The sequence below is a fragment of the Schistocerca americana genome, chromosome X, assembly GCF_021461395.2.
Source record: "Schistocerca americana isolate TAMUIC-IGC-003095 chromosome X, iqSchAmer2.1, whole genome shotgun sequence".
Lineage (NCBI taxonomy): Eukaryota > Metazoa > Arthropoda > Insecta > Orthoptera > Acrididae > Schistocerca > Schistocerca americana.
This window is the reverse complement of record NC_060130.1, coordinates 759,663,367-759,683,529: the sequence shown is the minus strand read 5'-3', so window position 1 is coordinate 759,683,529 and position 20,163 is coordinate 759,663,367. Positions and strand designations below refer to the sequence as shown.

At 38.2% G+C, this 20,163-nt stretch overlaps 1 protein-coding gene across 3 annotated transcripts in view; it reads left to right on the top strand.

Moving 5' to 3' along the window:
• LOC124555441 (sodium-coupled monocarboxylate transporter 1-like) overlaps positions 1 to 20,163 on the top strand; it is a 370,650-nt gene that overhangs the window by 305,483 nt on the left and 45,004 nt on the right. For all 3 annotated transcript variants that reach the window (XM_047129349.1, XM_047129351.1, XM_047129350.1), the window contains exons 6-8: positions 11,615 to 11,682; positions 18,238 to 18,392; positions 18,503 to 18,643. In XM_047129349.1, the coding sequence (XP_046985305.1) occupies positions 11,615 to 11,682; positions 18,238 to 18,392; positions 18,503 to 18,643 (364 nt within the window). The remainder of the gene's footprint in view (positions 1 to 11,614; positions 11,683 to 18,237; positions 18,393 to 18,502; positions 18,644 to 20,163) is intronic.

The following is a 20,163-nucleotide window of genomic DNA, read 5'->3' as shown; positions in this document are numbered from 1 at the left end:
TGCCAATTCTTTCATTACGCCAAATTATGGCATTTTTTTACAAAATGCATCCTACCCACCACAGTTTTTGATGGAAGGAGGTGGAATGATATTAAAATCCCATTAGTGAACTCTTCACAATTGCATTACTCACCCGACTCTGACACTACCATGGCCAAACTGCGAACTATGGCTCAGCTGGGATGGGATCAGACATCACTTCACTTTCAGAGTGTGAACAGTAAACATCAACTGACGAAAGTAAATTATTCTTTAGTGAAACATGGCTCACTATCCTTTTTTCTTTAGCGAAACATGGCTCACTATCCTCCTACAGAGATTGTTGATATGCTGTTAATTTTAGGTGAATGCCATAACAATTACACTGCAGCTGCGCAATAGTATGCAGATTGTTTCCCAAACAGACAACACCCAAGCTAAAACATTATTTGAAATTGCACTCAATGAGCTCGAAATGGATGCATGCACCATTCACCTCGTCATCACAAATACAATGAAAATGACGCTCGTACCCTTACTGTTCTCATCTGTGTTCAACTGGATCCTGAAATTAGTAGTCATGCATTTCAGAGACAAACTGGAATACCAAAATCAACTGTTTTGAGGATTTTGAAGGCACACAAATATCATGAGTATCATATCACACTGACACAGACATTAACACTGAAAGATATGTAAATACGTGTGTATTTCTGCCAATGGGCCTTGGAAATGATAAGAGGTGATAATGTTTTTTTTTAGATACATTAAGTTCACCAATGAAGCAACATTCAAAAACAATGGCGAATTAAATCATCATGATTGTCATTATTGGTCCCCTGTGAATCCACACTGGCACAGACCCGTTGACAAATCAACACAAATGGTTGTTAATGGTCTGGTGTGGAATTTTAAATGGTTACTTGATAGGTCTGTATTTTTTTCACCAAAATGTTACAGGGTGCACATGAGATGCAGTTCCTTACAAATTTTTCTACATCACTGCAATGTGTTTCCCACCAAAATCTTTCAACTACACATCTACCAGTTGTCCATTTTCCTCTGTGACCTGATAATACGTGGTTGTACGCTCAGTAGAATACTTCCAGTTTCAGTGCTGCAGGAACTACAATACAAGGTTTGCAATTTGTAGATCTGCATAGCAAGCCTTCTTGTATTTCAAACTGAAATTGTGTTTGAAAAAATTGACATTCACTGTCAGCTGCTTGTGCCTTCATCCAATCTATCTGGCTTCCATCTACTACTTGCAAAGCTGCAATCTTTTTGGTTAGAACATCAGCATTTAAGTGTTTGAGTCTTGACTTATGAATTATCTCATAATCAAACTCACTCAATTTTAATGCCCATCTTACAAATCAGCTTGATGGATCTTTGAGTCCTAATAACCATTTTAAAGATGTGGGGTCTGTAACTACTTTGAATTTATGACTGTACAAGTAGCAACAAAAATAATAGATTCTGTATACAACTGCTAATATTTCTTTTTCAGTTGTTGAATAATTGATTTCAGCCTTATTCAATTGGCTAGAGGTATATGCCACCAGATGTTCTTTTCCATCAACATTCTGACTTAAGATACAGCCCAAAGCATCCTTGACTGCATCACATGCAAGTATGAACTCCTGTTCAAAGTCAGGGAATATTAACACATCATTTGATACTAATATCTCCTTGAGTTTCTCAAACACTTCTTGGCATTGTGATGTCCACTGCAAACTAGCACCTTTTTTTAGCAACTTAGTTAATGGTCATGCAATTTCAGTGAATCCCTTCACCAATTTGGAATAATAATTGTGTAACCCAATGAATAACTGTAATTGTTTTGTAGTTTGTGGTGTTGTAATGTAATGTACAGTGGAAGCAAACTGAGGATCTGCCCTCACTCTGTCTTGACTGATAATATGTCCAAGACAAGTTATCTGTGTCTGACCAACATGGCTTTTCTCCACACTTAGCATAAGGTGTGCCGCCCTCAATCTACTAAACATTTCATCCAGGTGTTTAAAATGATCTTCTACAGTTTTTGAATAGAGCACTATATCATCAAGCTATATCATGCATATTTTCAGTTTTAATGCACAAGATACAACATAAAATAGTTGGTGAAAGGTAGCTGAAACATTTTACAAGCCAAATGCCATTCTTCAATATTGCTAGTGACCTGAATTTGCTGCGAAAACAGTTTTGGGTCTGTCTTCAGGAAATATTTCTAGTTGGTAATAACCATTTCTAAGATCAATTGTTGAGAAATATTTACATTTTCCTAGGTTGTTTAATGTATTTGTTATGTCCCGTATTAGGTATTGGGTTTTAAGGTGAAATCCATTCAACCATGGCATAATAGCTCTGAACATTTTATTAATTGTGAGACATGCATCCATTGTGGTTCATGTGTTCAAGTAACAATAGTCACAGCAAAATCAATATTTTCTGGTATCAACTGATTTTTTGCATACAAGGGCAATATTTGCTGACCAAGGGCTATTGCTATGCTCGATAATACCCTCACACCATTGCTGGCCTATAAATTCATCTACTAGTGGCTGTAGGTGTTTTGCTATCCTGTATAGTTTCCCATCAACTGGTGAATTATCACCTGTTGGTATGTGGTGTTGTGATAGGTGTTACTGGTAGTGAACCACCTGAATAGGATAAGTCTGAATATTCTCACAACAAAGCTTCTATGGCTCCTCATTCAACATATTTCAAGTGATGAACCATGTCACATAGTGCAGAGGCATTGGTGGCTTTTTAGATGCTGTGATCACAGTGTGACCCTTCAATATCCTCACCTTTAAGTTCCTCTAAACTTGCTATAAGTAATTCTTTTGGGAGATTCACTTCAACTGTCCCAAAGTTATCCAAGCTTACCTGAATCATCAGTTCTTCATTAATGTTGGTTAAGTACACAACTCTTCTTTGTATAAAACTATGCATTTCTTCTAATGTTGCATTGTTCTGCAGTGGCTCAACCACACATAATCTCTGCTGTGGCACACTGGTGTCTAGAGATACCCAAACCAAATTCCCGGTACCAGCAGGTACTTTGTCATGCATAATCTTCTTTAATGTACATGTACACAGTTCAGTTGGTGACACCTCAGCAGTCAGTGTACCTTGTGACACTGAAACATTTACAGCTGTTGGATCCACTGGAAACAAGTACCCACCAAGTTCAGCTGTGCGCTGTGAAAGATTAATTTTTGCATGATGCATATCCAGTAAATCAAGTCCAAGAATTGCAGAATATCCTTGCACAACAGTAGGCAGCACTTCCATATACTCATGAAACTTTATTGTTTCAAAGCTAAAAACTAGCTTTCTTTTCCCCAGTGATACCAAGTCATTGTTTCCCACTCCATATAATTTATACCTCAGAGTTCCCAGTCCTCTCCTACCCATGAGATCTAGACTAATAATACACAAGTGCTCCAGTATTGACTAGCAATTTACATTCTTTACCATTTACAAACCCATTAAACAACAATCCATCTCTGCCTTAGTGTCTGCAGTAATCTGACTAACCAGAAATATTTTCCAGTGGACAAAACACCCCCATTTAAGCTTAACATTTTCCATTGATTATGTCCTTTATTTTGCTTCCCATTCCCTCACTTTTTTGCCTTGTGACCAAAATGCCCACATCTGTAAAATTATGGTTGACTGCATTGTGCCTTCTAGAATGCCCTTCCTTCCCATAACAGTATCGACTCTTTTTAGAAGCAAAAAGTTGCTTATCTGTGCATACCTGTGTAGCAATATCTACCTTCTGCAGATGCATGGCAATACACAGTGCTGCAATCAAATACTCTGGATTTTCCGTTAGGACTCTTTGTGAAAACTCCACAGGAATTCCTTGCAAAAACACATTGAGTGATCCGTTCTGTGACTCCCTGAGTATGACATGATCCATGTCAGAATTTCCCACCAGTTCATATGTTTTCACATTTATTTTACAGATTCTGTCTGAAAAAGTCTCTACAGTCTCATTTGCCTCTTGCATCAACCCACTCAACTTTCCCCTAAAAAGCCTGGCACTAATTTGATTACAGTGTCTCTGACACATACCTTCCACTAACTGCTCAAATGTACTTGCTTTGCTCAGCGTCTCATAACACATCACGTATATCTTGGCTTCACCTGTAAGGTGTAAATTAACCAATTTACACCTGCAGAGTAATTTCATCTGATCAATTACACATTCTGGCTGTAGTAAATACATCACTATTGAAAACCGTGATGTCCTCTGTTGATCTGCTGGAGAAGGGAATGATGGGGTGAGCTATTAAAGAATCTACTGAAAAGTGGGGCATTGCTGCTGTGACTTAAATTCACTTGAACCCAGCCATGAATCTCGCATGGCCTGCAAAGATTCTAACTGTTCCACCAATTCCTCATTGCATAACTTCTCTCGAGCATTTTCCTCTAATAATTGTGACATGTTTCTTTAAAGTGACTATACTATCACTGGTAGTAACTGACCTCATGCCTAGCATGTATGTGCAGTTTATCACTGCCTTATATGTATACCAAAAATATCTGTGCCAATATATACCAGAGAGGAAAAATACAATTTACACTGACTTGGTTATTTCTTTTGCCTGATCATCACCCAGCAACACTCAGTACGCTCCTGTGCTGTGTGGCCATAATGTCTACATGTAGAACAAGTTAACAGTACAAACTAAGTGCATAGTTCACTATGACTTGTTAAGTTACAAATAGCACATGCCACCAGTACCAAATACATTTCTTTACAATTGCCTCTGAAGTTTGATAAGTCAGCAGGCTCCATTGGTTTTTCAAAACATACTTTTGACATAGAACTTCCATCACTATGTCTAAATTCTGCCATAACATGAAAGAAAACATTTTTTGTACTCACTGTGTTATGGTTATGGCTAGGAATTATGGACACAATGGAGGCAGACCACTGCATCCAAATTCTAGGTGCTGGAGTTGAACACCTCCAATGCCAAATCCTCTGATGACAGCATCAAAGTGCATACTTCTCGCATCAACTTACAGAGGGGCCAAGTGAAGACACCTCTGCATGAAGTCAGGATAGCAGTTGGGTACCTATGAAGCATCTCTGACACTAGTAAACATTGTTAAAGTTCAATTACTTATTAACTATTTTTACAGTCATCTTTTCCACACTGGTCTTGTAGCCAATGCTTTGTTCAGCTGCGTGCTGCATTCTGCTGATGGCTGCCAAGTCAGCTTCTCATATGCAAGCACAGGGGAAGAGTGGGTGACCTTGTGCCGTGGAGCATTGCTGGCAGTGTTCCAGCATAAATGGTCTCATGTTAACTGCTAGAGTGTCCTCAATCCCACTCCGAATTCTACGTTGACCCTTGATGAACTATGCGCAATGTGGTATTATCAGTAGTCGTTTGGTCAGTCAATCTCCTTCCTACTGGCCAGGTAGGTTTCAGCAGCTGGAGGTGCTGAAAAGTAACATGGACCCCACAAGGCCTTGCTGCTGGTTTCTGCCCTGAAGTCTGGTGCTGCCTGCACTCCACAATGCAGTGTTATTGAAAGACAGTCAGCTTCTTCACTTAGGCAGTAAACGGCATGAAATTCATCAGGTGAAGGCCGTCACCTCAGTTACATCTTCAGCTGGTTTGTAAACCATTCTGGAGTATCTATGACATAGATTCATTGCAGTATCATAATCAGGGAATCAGCTGCCATCAATCCCAATGATCAACTCCTTGAGAGCTGAAAACTTGAGTACTTAAAGGGAGCTAACATGAGGCTAGGACTCAATGCTTGGTTCGTAGTGACCATATGTGTCCTGCTTATTCTGCTGTATTTGCTTAATAGGCTCTTAACTGCTGTGTAGGTTCTCTGATCCTGGTTCTTATGAAACAGGTACAATTTCTTTCAACATCTCTTACAAGCCACAAAATATTCATGTCATGTTTCTGTCAGTTTTTTGTCCCATGCTGTTTTCTGCTAAGCTTGTCCTCTCTCTCTCTCTCTTGGTGTGGTGTTGTAACATGCTAAGGCCTGACTCACTTGCAAAACACTGCTTATTTCCTGGTTCTGCCTCTGCCTATGTCGTGACCACAAGGTGAATGAGTTTTAGTAATATTTTCTAATTTTCAACCTATTACTATTCTGTGCTGTAACACTACTGAAGTGCTGACATCATTTCTCCTGCTACCACCTGTCTGGCTCGTGAATCTGTGCCACTGTCCACCTCTTCCTGTCGTGTTCTGAACTAGCAAGTCCTGCCATCTAGGGGCAGCCTGTGCCATTGGGTGCTGACTGCAGCAAGATTATGCCTTCAATTGCTGCACTGATTATGGTTAATAAACTGTTTATTACTCTCTCATTGCTCCTACAGCTCTACAATGGCCAGCCATATGGTGCTGTGTACCTGCTTCCTTGTCAACCATTGTTCACATCAATGCAACCTTTTGTGAGGTCAGTTAACACTCGGGCCAATGTGACCTCGCTATAGAGTAACATAATCAGACCAGCAAAAGTTACGCACTCATGTTATGCAACCATTCATTGTTTATTTAAGTCATCTAGAGTTTTACTATTTGTCACGTATTTAACTACAATCCCCCACGTATCATGGACCTTGCCATTGGTGAGATGGCTTGCACGCATCAGTGATACAGATAGCCATACCATTGATGCAATCACAGTGCAGGGGTATGTGCTGGGAAGCAGCATAGCAAAAGCATTGTCTTAGGCAAGATAGACGCAAAGCCCAGACCTACCACAGTAGTGCAAGTTTATATGTCAGGTATCTCCATAGATGCTGAAGATATTGAAGACATGTGTGATTAGATGAAAGAAATTATTCAGAACGTTAGGTAGAAGAAAATTTAACTGTGATGGGGGACTGGAATTCAATAATAAGAAAAGGAAGAGAAGGAAAAGTAGTTGGTGAATACGGACTGAGGGAAAGGAATGAAAGAGAAAGCCATCTGCTTGAATTTTGCATAGGACATAATTTAATCATCACTAACACTTGGTTTAAGAATCATAGAAGAAGGTTGTATATATGGAAGAGATCTGGAGACACTGAAAGGTTTCAGATTGAGTGTATAATTGTTAGTCACAATTTTAGGAACCAGGTTTTATTTTGTAAGATATTTCCGGAGCAGATGTGAACTCTGACTACAGTTTGTTGGGTATGTGCTGTAGATTAAAAGTGAAGAAATTGCTAAAAAGTAGAAAATAAAGGGGGTGAAACCTGGATAAGTTGAAACAATTAGAGATTGTTGAGAGTTTCAGAGGGATCATTAGACAATGATTGACTAAAACAGGGGAAAGGAATATAGTATAACATGAATGTCTGACATCGAAATAAGTGTCCAAGGAACAGAAAAGCAACTGAAATCACTCAACAGAGGAAAGTCTACTGGACCTGACGGGATACCAATTTGATTTTACACAGAGTACGTGAAAGAACTTGCCCCCCTTCTAACAGCCATGTACCGCAAGTCTCTAGAGCAACAGAAGGTTCCAAATGATTGGAAAAGAGCACAGGTAGTCCCAGTTTTCAAGAAGGGTCATAGAGCAGATGCACAAAACTATAGGCCTACATCTCTGACATCAATCTTTTGTAGAAGTTTAGAACATGTTTTTTGCTCACATATCATGTCATTTCTGGAAACCCAGAGTCTACTCTGTAGGAATCAACATGGATTCCAGAAACAGCAATCATGTAAGACCCAACTTGCTTTATTTGTTCATGAGACCCAGAAAATATTAGATACAGGCTCCCAGATAGTTGCCATTTTCATTGACTTCCGGAAGGCGTTCGATACAGTTCCGCACTGTCGCCTGATAAACAAAGTAAGAGCCTACGGAATATCAGACCAGCTGTGTGGCTGGATTGAAGAGTTTTTAGCAAACAGAACACAGCACGTTGCTCTTAATGGAGAGACGTCTACAGATGTTAAAGTAACCTCTGGCGTGCCACAGGGGAGTGTTATGGGACCATTGCTTTTCACAATATATATCAATGACCTAGTAGATAGTGTCGGAAGTTCCATGCGGGTTTTTGCGGATGATGCTGTAGTATACAGAGAAGTTGCAGCATTAGAAAATTGCAGCGAAATGCAGGAGGATCTGCAGCAGATAGGCACTTGGTGCAGGGAGTGGCAACTGACCCTTAACATAGACAAATGTAATGTATTGCGAATACATAGAAAGAAGGATCCTTTATTGTATGATTATATGATAGCGGAACAAACACTGGTAGCAGTTACTTCTGTAAAATATCTGGGAGTATGCGTACGGAATGATTTGAAGTGGAATGATCATGTAAAATTAATTGTTGGTAAGGTGGATGCCACGTTGAGATTCATTGGGAGAGTCCTTAGAAAATGTAGTCCATCAACAAAGGAGGTGGCTTACAAAACACTCGTTCGACCTATACTTGAGTATTGCTCATCAGTGTGGGATCCGTACCAAGTCAGTTGACAGAGGAGATAGAGAAGATCCAAAGAAGAGTGGCACGTTTTGTCACAGGGTTATTTGGTAAGCGTGGAAGCGTTATGGAGATGTTTAGCAAACTCAAGTGGCAGACTCTGCAAGAGAGGTGCCCTGCATCACGGTGTTGCTTGTTGTCCAGGTTTTGAGAGAGTGCATTTCTAGATGAGGTACCGATTATATTGCTTCCCCCTACTTATACCTCCCAAGGAGATCACAAATGTAAAATTAGAGAGATTCGAGCATGCACGGAGGCTTTCCCGCAGTCGTTCTTCCCACAAACAATATGCGACTGGAACAGGAAAGGGAGGTAATGACAGTGTCACATAAAATGCCCTCCGCCACACACCTTTGTGTGGCTTGTGGAATATAAATGTAGATGTAGATATAGATATAGATGTTGATGTTGATGTAGAATAGGTAGCTTTGAGAGATGAAATGGTGAAGGCAGCAGAGGATCAAATAGGTAAAAAGACAAGACCTAAAGAAATCCTTGGATAACACAAGAAATATTGAATTTAATTTATGAACGGAAAAACTACAAAAATGCAGCAAAAGAAGCAGGAAAAAGTGAATACAAACATCTAAAAAATATGATTGGCAGGAAGTCCAAAATGACTAAAGAGGAATGGCTAGAGGTAAAATGTAATGATTTAGAACTATATTTCACTAAGGGAAAGATAGATACTGCCTATAGGAAAATAAAAGAGGCTTTTGGAGAAAAGAGAAGCAGATCTATAAATACATAGGGCTCAGATGGAAAACCAGTTCTAAGCAAAGAGGCGAAAGCTGAAAGGTAAAAGGAGTATATAGAGGGTCTATACAGTGGAGATGAACTTGAAGGCAGTATTGTAGAAATGGAAGAGGATGAAGATGAGTTGGGAGATATAATACTGAGAAAAGAATTTGACAGAGCACTGAAAGACCTAAGTCACAACAAGGCCTTGGGAGTAGATGACCGTCCATCAGAACTGTTGTTAACCTTGGGAGACCCAGCCATGGCAAACTCTTCTATTTGGTGTGCAAGGTGTATGGGGCCACCAGAATACCCTCATACTTCAAAAAGAATATAATAATTCCCATTCCAAAGAAGTCAGTTGCTGACAGGTGTGAAAATTGCCAAACTATCAGTTTAGCAAGTCATGGTGGCAAAATACTAACATGAATTCTTTACAGAAGAGTGGAAAAACTGATAGAAGTTGATCTTGAGGATCATCAGTTTCGATTCTAGAGAAATAAGACAATACAGACTCCATGAAATATCTTATAAGATAGGTTAAGGGAAGGCAAACCTATGTTTATAGTGTTTGTAGACTTATAGAAATATTTTGACAATGTTGACTGTAATACTCTCTTTGAAATTATTAAGATAGCAGGGGTAAAATACTGGGAGTGAAAAACTATTTACAACTTGCACAGAAACCAGACAGCAGTCAAGGGACATGAAAGGGAAGCAGCAGTTGAGATTGAAGTGAGACAGGGTTGAAGTCTATCCCTGATGTTATTCAATCTGCACTATCAGCAAGCAGTAACAGAAACCAAAGAAAAATTTGGAGTAGGGATTAAAGTTCAGGGAGAACAAATAAAAACTGTGAGGTTTGCCAAAAATATTGTAATTCTGACAGAGACAGCAAATAACTTGGAAACCAGTTGAATGGGACAGACAGTGTCTTGATAGAAGGATATAGGACGAACATCAACAAAAGCAAAACAAGAATAATGGAATGCAGTTGAATTAAATCAGGTGATGCTGAGGGAATTGGATTAGGAAATGAGACACTTAAAGTAGTAGATAAGTTTTGCTATTTGGGCAGAAAAATAACTGATGATGGCCAAAATAGAGAGTATGTAAAATTTAAACTGGCAATGGCAAGAAAAATGTTTCAAAAGAAGAGAAATTTGTTAACATGAAATATAGATGTAAGCATTAGGAAGTTTTTTCTGAAAGTATTCATAAGTATTGTAGCCATGCATGGAAGGAAATATATACAATAAACTGTTTAGACAAGAAGAGAATAGAAACTCTTGAAAAATGATGCTGCAGAAGAATTCTGAAGATTAGATGGGTAGATTATGTAATTAATGTGGAGGCACTGAATACAATTGAAGAGAAAAGAAATTTGTGACATAATGTGACTGGATGAAGGGTTCAGTTGATAGGACACATACTGAGGCATCAAGGGATCACCAATTTAGTACTGGAGGTACGTTTGTGGGGGTAGAAACCATAGAGGGAGACTAAAAGATGAATACAGTGAGCAGATTCAGAAGGATCTAAGTTGCAGTAGTTGTTTGGAGATGAAGAAGCTTGCACAGGACAGAGTAACATGGAGAGCTCCATCAAACCGGTCTTCAGATTGAAGACCACAACACAACATGTTAGTAGAAAGTCAGCAAGAATAAAAAATGATCTAGTTTTTGCTTTGTTATAGAGGGAAATATTTTTCTAAATTTTGAGCTTCATATAGCCAAAAGATAGACTTCCTAAATGGTGTTATAGTCTAGTATACCAAATTTAAATGCTGATCCAATGTTATGTTAAGGGTAGTAGGATAAAGAAAGAGGTATGGGAAGAATGACTTCACAGGTATGTCCAGTTATCAATTTCCAGTGTGATTTAACAGTTACCTGTTACTTAAGATTCAGTTTGAAACCTAGGTTTTGTACTCACATTAATAATGAATAAAGGTTGGGAGTCACAAGCTGAAATGATAGAAGCAATACTGGCTCTTAGATACAGCTATGTGTCATTAGCTTCAAAATGGCATTATAAGAATAAGACACAGATAAGGTAACACTGATGTTCATGGAGAAAACAATGCATCAGACAGTCTTCAGAGCTTATAAATGTCACATTGGTATTTTTTCAGTGTTAAATAACCCACTTCAAAACTCAAAATAATAGACCTTTCATCAAGTCAAACATAGTTGTAATAGATTCAGTGTTTCCATGCACAGTACATGATTTCTATTCAGTCTACAGCATGGTGTATAATCTTTGTCTTTTGTGCCTTCTCTCTCTACCTCAGACAAAAATGGATTTTACATATGTTTCATTTTCCAGAAATGTTCATTTTTCATTTTCTACTAGTGTATTTTGGTTCAGAATGACAAACATTATAATTGAAATTTGTTTTTCATATTTTTGCAGTCACTGGCCTGAAGACTGAAATAATTGTTTCTGTGATGTACATAGTGGTTATATTCTACACAACAATAGTGAGTACACTTTCAAAACTATTTAAAATCTTTTGGATTAGGTGTTGAAACATAAAATAAAGAATGAGATTAAAATTTGTATAGATTATTTTCCATTTAGTTGTTATAATTTGCATGTGGATTCACTTTTTGGCTCTCATACTCATGTCCTCCATACATAACTGGCTCATGGTCATTGCATACATATCACATACTCATTTATTACTAATACTGTTTTGAAATTTCAGAGTATCATGCATGTTCAATGCAAAGTCATAATTAATGTCAGGGAAATATGAGGGGCGTTTGAAAAGTCCATGCAAAAATAAACACTACATACGTGTTTGGGGTAAATCTTTTTTTATTTTTCGACATAGTCTCCTTTTAGACTTATACACTTTGGCCATTGCTGTTCTAATTTGTTGATCCCTTCCAAATAATAGGAATTGTCCAAGTCTGCAAGATAGCTATTAGTTGCTGCAATCACCTCCTCATTTGAATAAAATCTTTGTCCTGTCAGCCATTTCTTCAAATTGGGGAACAAATAGTAGTCCGAGGGAGCCAGGTCTGGAGAATAGGGTGGGATGTGAAATGAGTTGGAATCTTATTTCCATTAATTTTGCAACCACAGTTGCTGAGGTGTGTGTTGGTGCATTTTCGTGATGGAAAAGGACTTTCCTGCTGTTGAATAGCCGGCATTTTTCTTGCAGCTCAGTTTTCAAATGGTCCAATAACAATGAATAATATGCACTTGTAATAGTTTTACCCTTTTCCAGAAGGTCGATGAGAATTATACCTTGTGAATCCCAAAAGACAGTCGCTATAACCTTTGCGGCTGAAGGAATGGTCTTCACCTTTTTTGGTGCAGATTCTCCGTTGGTAACACATCGTTTAAGTTGTTGCTTGGTCTCAGAAGTATAGTGATGTATCCGTGTATCATCCACAGTGACAAAACAATGACCGAGCGGGGTGGCGCAGTGGTTAGACACTGGACTCGCATTCGGGAGGACGACGGTTCAATCCCGCGTCCGGCCATCCTGATTTAGGTTTTCCGTGATTTCCCTAAATCACTCCAGGCAAATGCCGGGATGGTTCCTCTGAAAGGGCACGGCCGACTTCCTTCCCAATCCTTCCCTAATCCGATGAGACCGATGACCACGCTGTCTGGTCTCCTTCCCCAAAAACCAACCAACCAACCAACAAAACAATGTTTAAAGTCCTGCAGATTCTTCCTGAACAGCTGCAAACCATCCTTGCAACACTTCACACGATTCCAATTTTGGTCAAGCGTGAGCAATTGCAGAACCCATCTTGCGGATAGCTTTCTCATGTCCAAATGTTTTTGCAAAATATTATGTACCCATTCATTTGAGATGCCAGCAGCATTAGAAATCTCACACACATTAACTCTTCTGTCATCCGTCACCATATCATGGATTTTATCAATGATTTCTGGAGTCGTAACCTCCACAGAACATCCAGAACGTTCAGCATCGAAGGTGCAGAGTCACTGTAATGTTTATGAAGATTCTCGTTAGTCTCCTGAGGTCTTTTGCCTTTCATAAAGTAATGTTTAATCACCACATGAAATTCTTTTTCATCCATGTTTTGACAATCACTCGACTTTCTTGATTCACGTGAATGCTGACCACAAAGAAATAGACCAATACTGCTGAAACTTGGTGTGCACTCTTTCCAAAGATGCTACTAACTAAACATGACCTTGGTGGCATCTCCCAGACTTTGCATGGACTTTTCAAACGCCCATCATAATTGTTTAAAGAATGTGGAGTGTGCATGCTTACAGGTACTGCAGCTGCATTAATGGACATGGTCTCCAACTTCAATTGATTTAAGTGACTCATAATATTTACAGTGCACAAAATTACAATGCTCATTTGATTGTAATAGAGACTTGTTGACAGTACTGAGAACATAAATAATAAGCCATGACAAAGTGAAACATGGATATGCATAGAAATTTAATAAGTTTGTGAGTGAATGCCTACAAATCTGCCTTCTTATTCTACCGGCAGCCATCCACTCATTACTGTAAGCATTCTGAAATTTATAATGAATATTAGTCATGGAAACTCCATCTTTTGAATGTGACTCTATCCCAATAGGTTGTCAAAACTGTATGTTACTGGAGCTTTTTCTGACAATAGTTATTTTACGTCTGTTTTGTACATTGGAAGCTAAGTAGATTGTCAGAAGTTGTGATAACCCATAACCTCCTTCCTAAGAAGCTTGAGTAACTACACACACACACACACACACACACACACACACACACACACACACACACACACACACACACACAGGGTGTACATATTTACAAATAAAAGGGGTGAGTAGAGGACAAATGAAACAAGAAAATAATCCTGAAAAATATACAGTAGGTCGAAAAACCAATGATTTCCCTGACACAATGTATGCACAAGTACAGTCATGCCAGTGTTACAACACTGTTCATGTCTAAGGCTATGTTTATGCTGTAGCTTTGTTGCTCACCCATCACCATTTGTTAGTTGAGTTCATGACTTTCAATGCTGTGAAGTGAAGAGTGACCTTAAAGCAACCAATCACAGGTCAAGTTTCAGGCCATACTAATGTTATATGAGCAGTGAAACTTCAGTATAAACATAGCCTTCTGTTCCAAGCAACAGTTCTCACAATCAGCAGCAAACACAGTGGTCATAGGTAACATTTGAAGTAGTTGCTATGGCTCTGCACCTATTTTCAAATGAAGATATGGCTGACATCCATGTCATATACAAGTGTGCAAATTGCAGTGCACAGGAGGCAACAGGATTGTATCACAAAGTGGATCCTCAAAGAAGATAACCAGACAGCAGAGTGTTCACTAGGTCTCATCAGCATCTCCATGAAACTGGCTCATTAAAATCCAATGTGCAACATGCTGGTAGATCAAGAACAATGCAACACTATGACTAGAGGAACATTTATGACAAGAAGTGAATACAGTGCTGGGCACAAGTACCAAAAGGATTTCTGCAACAGAATGCATTTCACCCTCCACTATATGATGGATGTTGCAGAAGGGCCGACTGAACCCATATCATGTACAAATAGTGCAACAAATGACTGCACCTGAATTCCCACACAGGGTTTCCTTCCTCCATTTGGTATTTATGCAATGTGAGAATGGTTTTTTGCATGTGTTATTAACAGAGAAAGCGTGCTTCACCCAGGACTCTATTGTGAATATCCACAACACACATGTTTTTGGTTTATGAGAATCCACATGTTACCTTTCAGGTGGCATATGAGTGGAGATTTTCCATTAATATTTAGGCAGGTGTCATTGGTAATTGATTGACAGGTCATATTTCCTATCTGACTGATTTACGGATGGTGTGCACCTTCATTTCCCACAACACATCCTAATTGATGATTTTAAAATTTTCCTTATGGTGAAAGGATGCATATGTTGTACAGAAATAGTGGTGCACTGGCACACTCTCATGGGCCTGTTCCAACATACATAGCATAAGTCTTCAACAACAAGTGTATCAGTTGTGGCTTGCGAATACCATGGCCTCCCAGGCCCCATGACCTGAATTTGTTGGATTTCCTTTTTGTGTGTATAGAGCTATTTACAAGCTGATATATATGGACAGGTTGCTACTCACTACATAGTGCAGATGTTTAATTGCTGACAGGCACAACATAAAGACTGCTAAATAAGTAAACTTACAGCCAAACGCCTTCTTCTGAATTAGACAACATACACATACACATTCAAGCAAATATGGAACTCAGACACAAATGACAACTGTCTATGGATGCTGAAGTTCTGTCATTATTCATCCTGACTATTTATCCAATGAAGTTAATGTGACTGCTGCCTATGTTCTATATCAATGTGCGTTAACCACTTACAGATGGTAGGTGGTAGCACAAGCAGTGAAAGGTACATAAAGAGTATTGGGGGGACACAGAAAAGAATGCAATCATTATCAAAATGTAGAAACGGAGTGATTTATCTGAGGTCCAAAAGAGCATGGTCATTGACTTTCGGGACAAGGATGGAAGCATTTCTGAAATGGCTAACTTTGGAAGCTGTTTGAATGCTGGTGTGGTTAAAGTATATTATACTTGCCAAAATGGCCTTTTCCAAAACTGGTGCTGAGGTACAAAGCATAGCTGACAAGGGTGAACAACAGCTGTGGTAATGTGTATGAGCAAATAGACTTGCAACTGTTGAGCAACTGACCACCCAGGTGAACCAAGGAGCTACCACTAGTGTCTCCACAATGACCTTTCAGCAAATATTGCTGTGTATGAACCTCTGCAGCAGGCACCTTGTTCACGCACCCATGCTGGCTGCCGTTCATTGGTGACAAAGGCTGGAATTTCCATGCCAGTACTTCAACTGGACATCCACTGAAGGGTGACAGGTGGCCTTTTCAGATGAATGACATTTTATGTTCCATTGGCATGAAGTATCTGAAAGCAAACACCTTCTAACAATTGATGGAAGGGTCCAGGCCACAGGAGGAGCATTATGGTCAGGGGAATGTTTTCGTGGCATTGCCTTGGTGAGCTTATGATTCTGGAAGGCACAATGGATCAACACAAAGATTCATACATCCTTGGGGACCACATACACCCCTACATGGTCTGTGTTTTTCCTCTGTATAATAGCATCTACCAGCAGGACAATGCAACATGGCACACAACTCACAGTGTATGTGCATGGTTTGAAGATGAGTTTATCATACTACCCTGTCCACCATACCCCCTCCAGATTTAAACACAATGGAGAATTTGTGGGACCATCTCTATTGGGCTGTTCATTCCATGCATCCTCAGTCATGAAACCTGGTGCAGCTGGCCATGGCCCTGGAGTCAGCATGGCTCTACATCCCAGTCAGCACCTTCCAGACCCTCACTGCTTTTCTTCCTGGGTGTCTTCACTGCAAAAGGTGGTTATTCAGGCTTTTGGCAGGTGCTCAAATTTCTGTGGCCATACCGTGTGTGTGTGTGTGTGTGTGTGTGTGTGTGTGTGTGTGTGTGTGTGTGTGTGTGTGTGTGTGTGCATGTGATTATTGTGTCTTCATTTTTCTTTTTTTCTCTTAATAGTTTTATTTTTTCAAAGTCACTTCTGTGATTTTCTTTAATCTCACACTTTTTTGTTTCTGTTAATTTTATATCCTTTAATTTGCTCATGATGTTTAGCTAATATGTAAGTCTTGCATCACCTGAACTTAATAGAACTTTCATAATGAGTGAACCTACAATAAAAATACTTTGCCATTTACAGTATTTGACCATTTTATGTTTGCTGTGTTAGGTTCTAAATTTTTCAGTTCTTGTTTAAGAAAAATTAAAAGCTTGCAACTTTCTGATTGTGTTTCATAATCTAAACAAGAGAAATTTTAATGTTCTAATGCTTATCAATTGTAACTGGTAGCATTCAGCTGTATTTATATTCTACAAATATGGTCAAATGGTACCAATTATAATTCTGAAGACATAACAACCATTGCCTCCAATCCGTAATGGACAATATTGAACATAATGCTTAAATTCAACTAAAATATCCTGTCATGAGCTATCTTATCTTGAGAGACTAAGGAAGCACCTACAACAAACTCATGCCATCTATGTTGCTATTAATATATTCCAGAAACCAACAGATGAAGCTGAATGGCTAATAAAGATTAAACAACTTTGAACAATAAGGATTATGTCAGACAATGATATCATCTCTGCAGCTATTAAGTCCATAATTACTAGTCCAACTTTCTATTAACTATAACTAAATGTGCTGCCAGATTGTAAATATAGTTTATTAATAATGAAATGTATGAGTTTTGCCTTTAATAAATATAACAATGTATTTTTTTATTCATAAAACTAACTGAGGTATGGTATTATGTGAAATGAATATGAGTCAGACATAATTTTTTGTTTTTTAAACCAGTCATTGGGTTATGCATTTCAAAGAAATTTCATATGTTTTGTGTTGACACAAAATTTGTTACATTTCTCTGAGTGTTAATTATGCCAGAAAGAAGTGACTTTTTAGTGGGATTTCTTATATGCTTTCATAAATATTGTAATACAATGATCAGCCAATGTTATCAGAAGAAAATTGTTAAAATTAATCCAATAACAAAGGGTACTGGCCTTGTTAGTGGGAAATATCAGTGTCAGCCAAGTGAAAAAAAGAAAAATAAATAGCTATATTCAGTTACTTTCAAGGAAGAAATACTTATTGAGTTTCCAGTTTTGATCTGCTGCACCTGGCTATACTTTTTGTACAATCACTTCAAAGGATCCTATTCCTATTGCATCTAATATTTTACCATTCATTCAAGAGCAGGTGAATTCATGAAACTCTCATAAGCCTAAAATATTTGAGTTTGGCTGTTTCTTAGATGTATTTATACAAAAAACAAAATTTTCCACCACTACTTACATGATAACTTTCACAAAAAAATCATTTACTTGAAAAATGAGACCTCACACATGAAGAAACTCAATGGAGAAAAGAAGTATAGGTAGACACATTATATTTAAGAGTAAATTTTCATTTTGTCATAGGGTGGAATAAAAGCAGTGGTATGGACAGACTGTTTTCAAGTATTTGTCCTCTTCATCTCCATGATAGCAGTTCTTACAAAAGGAACAATGGATATTGGTGGACCAGAAGTAGTGTGGATGAGAAATGCAAAAGCTGGTAGAACAGAGTTCTTCAAGTAAGTTACCAATGGTTTGTCAGATTATGTCACTATTTCTTAATATATCTTGCAATGATTACCACTAATTTTCATCTACTCATGAATTTAACACAAGGTCATTGTTTCAGTTGGAATTATGATCCTACAGAGAGATACACAGTTTGGTCATGTTTGATTGGAGCAGGATTTCTGCACAACACAGTTTATGGTGCGAATCAGTTGCAAGTTCAGAGGTATCTCACTGTCAGAACTGTCAATAAAGCAAGACAGTAAGTATATGAGCACTGCCAGCAGTGTCCTTCGCTTGTTGTTTTATTAGAATTTACCATAGTTGTTTTTACCTATTTTGTATATACCTACTCCTGTACTTTTATGTAATACATATGCACCAGCATGTTATGTTCTTTAGCACTGTATCTATCTGATTTCATCCTGTATAATTATTTATCTTAAACTATGTGCAGCATGCACTTCACTGACTGTATGTAAGAGGTTACACCTGTGTGCTGGGCTGGCACTAAACAATCTGAGCAGATCTCATAAACTTACTTAGAGCTAAATAAATAAAAAATAAATAAAGCTACAATTTACCACTGAACTTCTTTCCTCCCTCTTTTGAACTTTGTAGAGTCTTTACCAAAGTGTTGTGAAAATAAGAACCCAGTGTGTACTGTTCCATTTTAGATCTTTGATATGTTTACTTCATTATTTTGTTACTTTGAATAAAATACTTTATGCTATTCATAAACTTTCCTGAAACTTAGTCTGAAATTTGCAGGTTCATTTATAATTCATGTCATACATATTTTTAGTTCATATCACATATTTCAACAGTCAATTAACGAGCATGTTGATTGTAAAATACTATTTAAAATTAAACATAAGATGCTTAAAATCCCATAGCATTAACTCGTTGTTTGTTATAAACGAGCATTATATGTGCATGTGGAGAAAGGAGAGATGAATGACGTTGTTTCTACATTCAAAAACTGATATCTATATACAGACCAGATGTTATTCACTGCTACATATAAGCTAACCTAAACCAAAGAGAAAGAATTAATGTTTTCATCTTTAATATTGTTAATGCATAATTGATGTATTTTGATTTGGTGTAGTGTGTACTAGTATTCAGCATATCACCACATCTTAAACTAAACTTTAGCGCCATCAGTGAATGCAGACAGACATCTGATGATTGGCCCCTCAATAAGTCCACTCTCTTAAGGTAGCAAAGTGCCTCATCACCAGACAAAACACATCAGCTGCCTCAAGGTCACACTACACTTAGTGCATAACCATGCACTAACAGTGAATATAAGTGAATGAATATTTTTTTTTTTTTAATAAGGAATTAGTAAAGGAGATAAGGACTTTTTATTGTCTATAATACAGCAGATAATCACCTGTAATCTTTATTTTACAGTTGTTGTTGCCTACTTTCACTCAAATGAACAAATGCTCATCTGCATTCAGCTTCTTCTTTCTTATTGTGGACAAATTAAATGGCTTGTCTGGAACCAAGGTACCATAGGGAAACTTCGCTAGTAGTCCAGTACTCTCCGCTATACTCCAAGTCTTCCAAGCAAGAATGTATGCATCAGGGAAAGCTTAAAGGCCACTGTAGTCTGCATGGTTCCCCCATACAACAGCCAAGGTCAACCATGTACTGCCCCCAAAGACAGCACTAACATCACATATGAACTGCATTCTCAGTCCACAAAAGACATTTGCACCACCAATAAGCTGCTACTTATTGAATTGGCCAGCAAGATCAATATCTATTGCT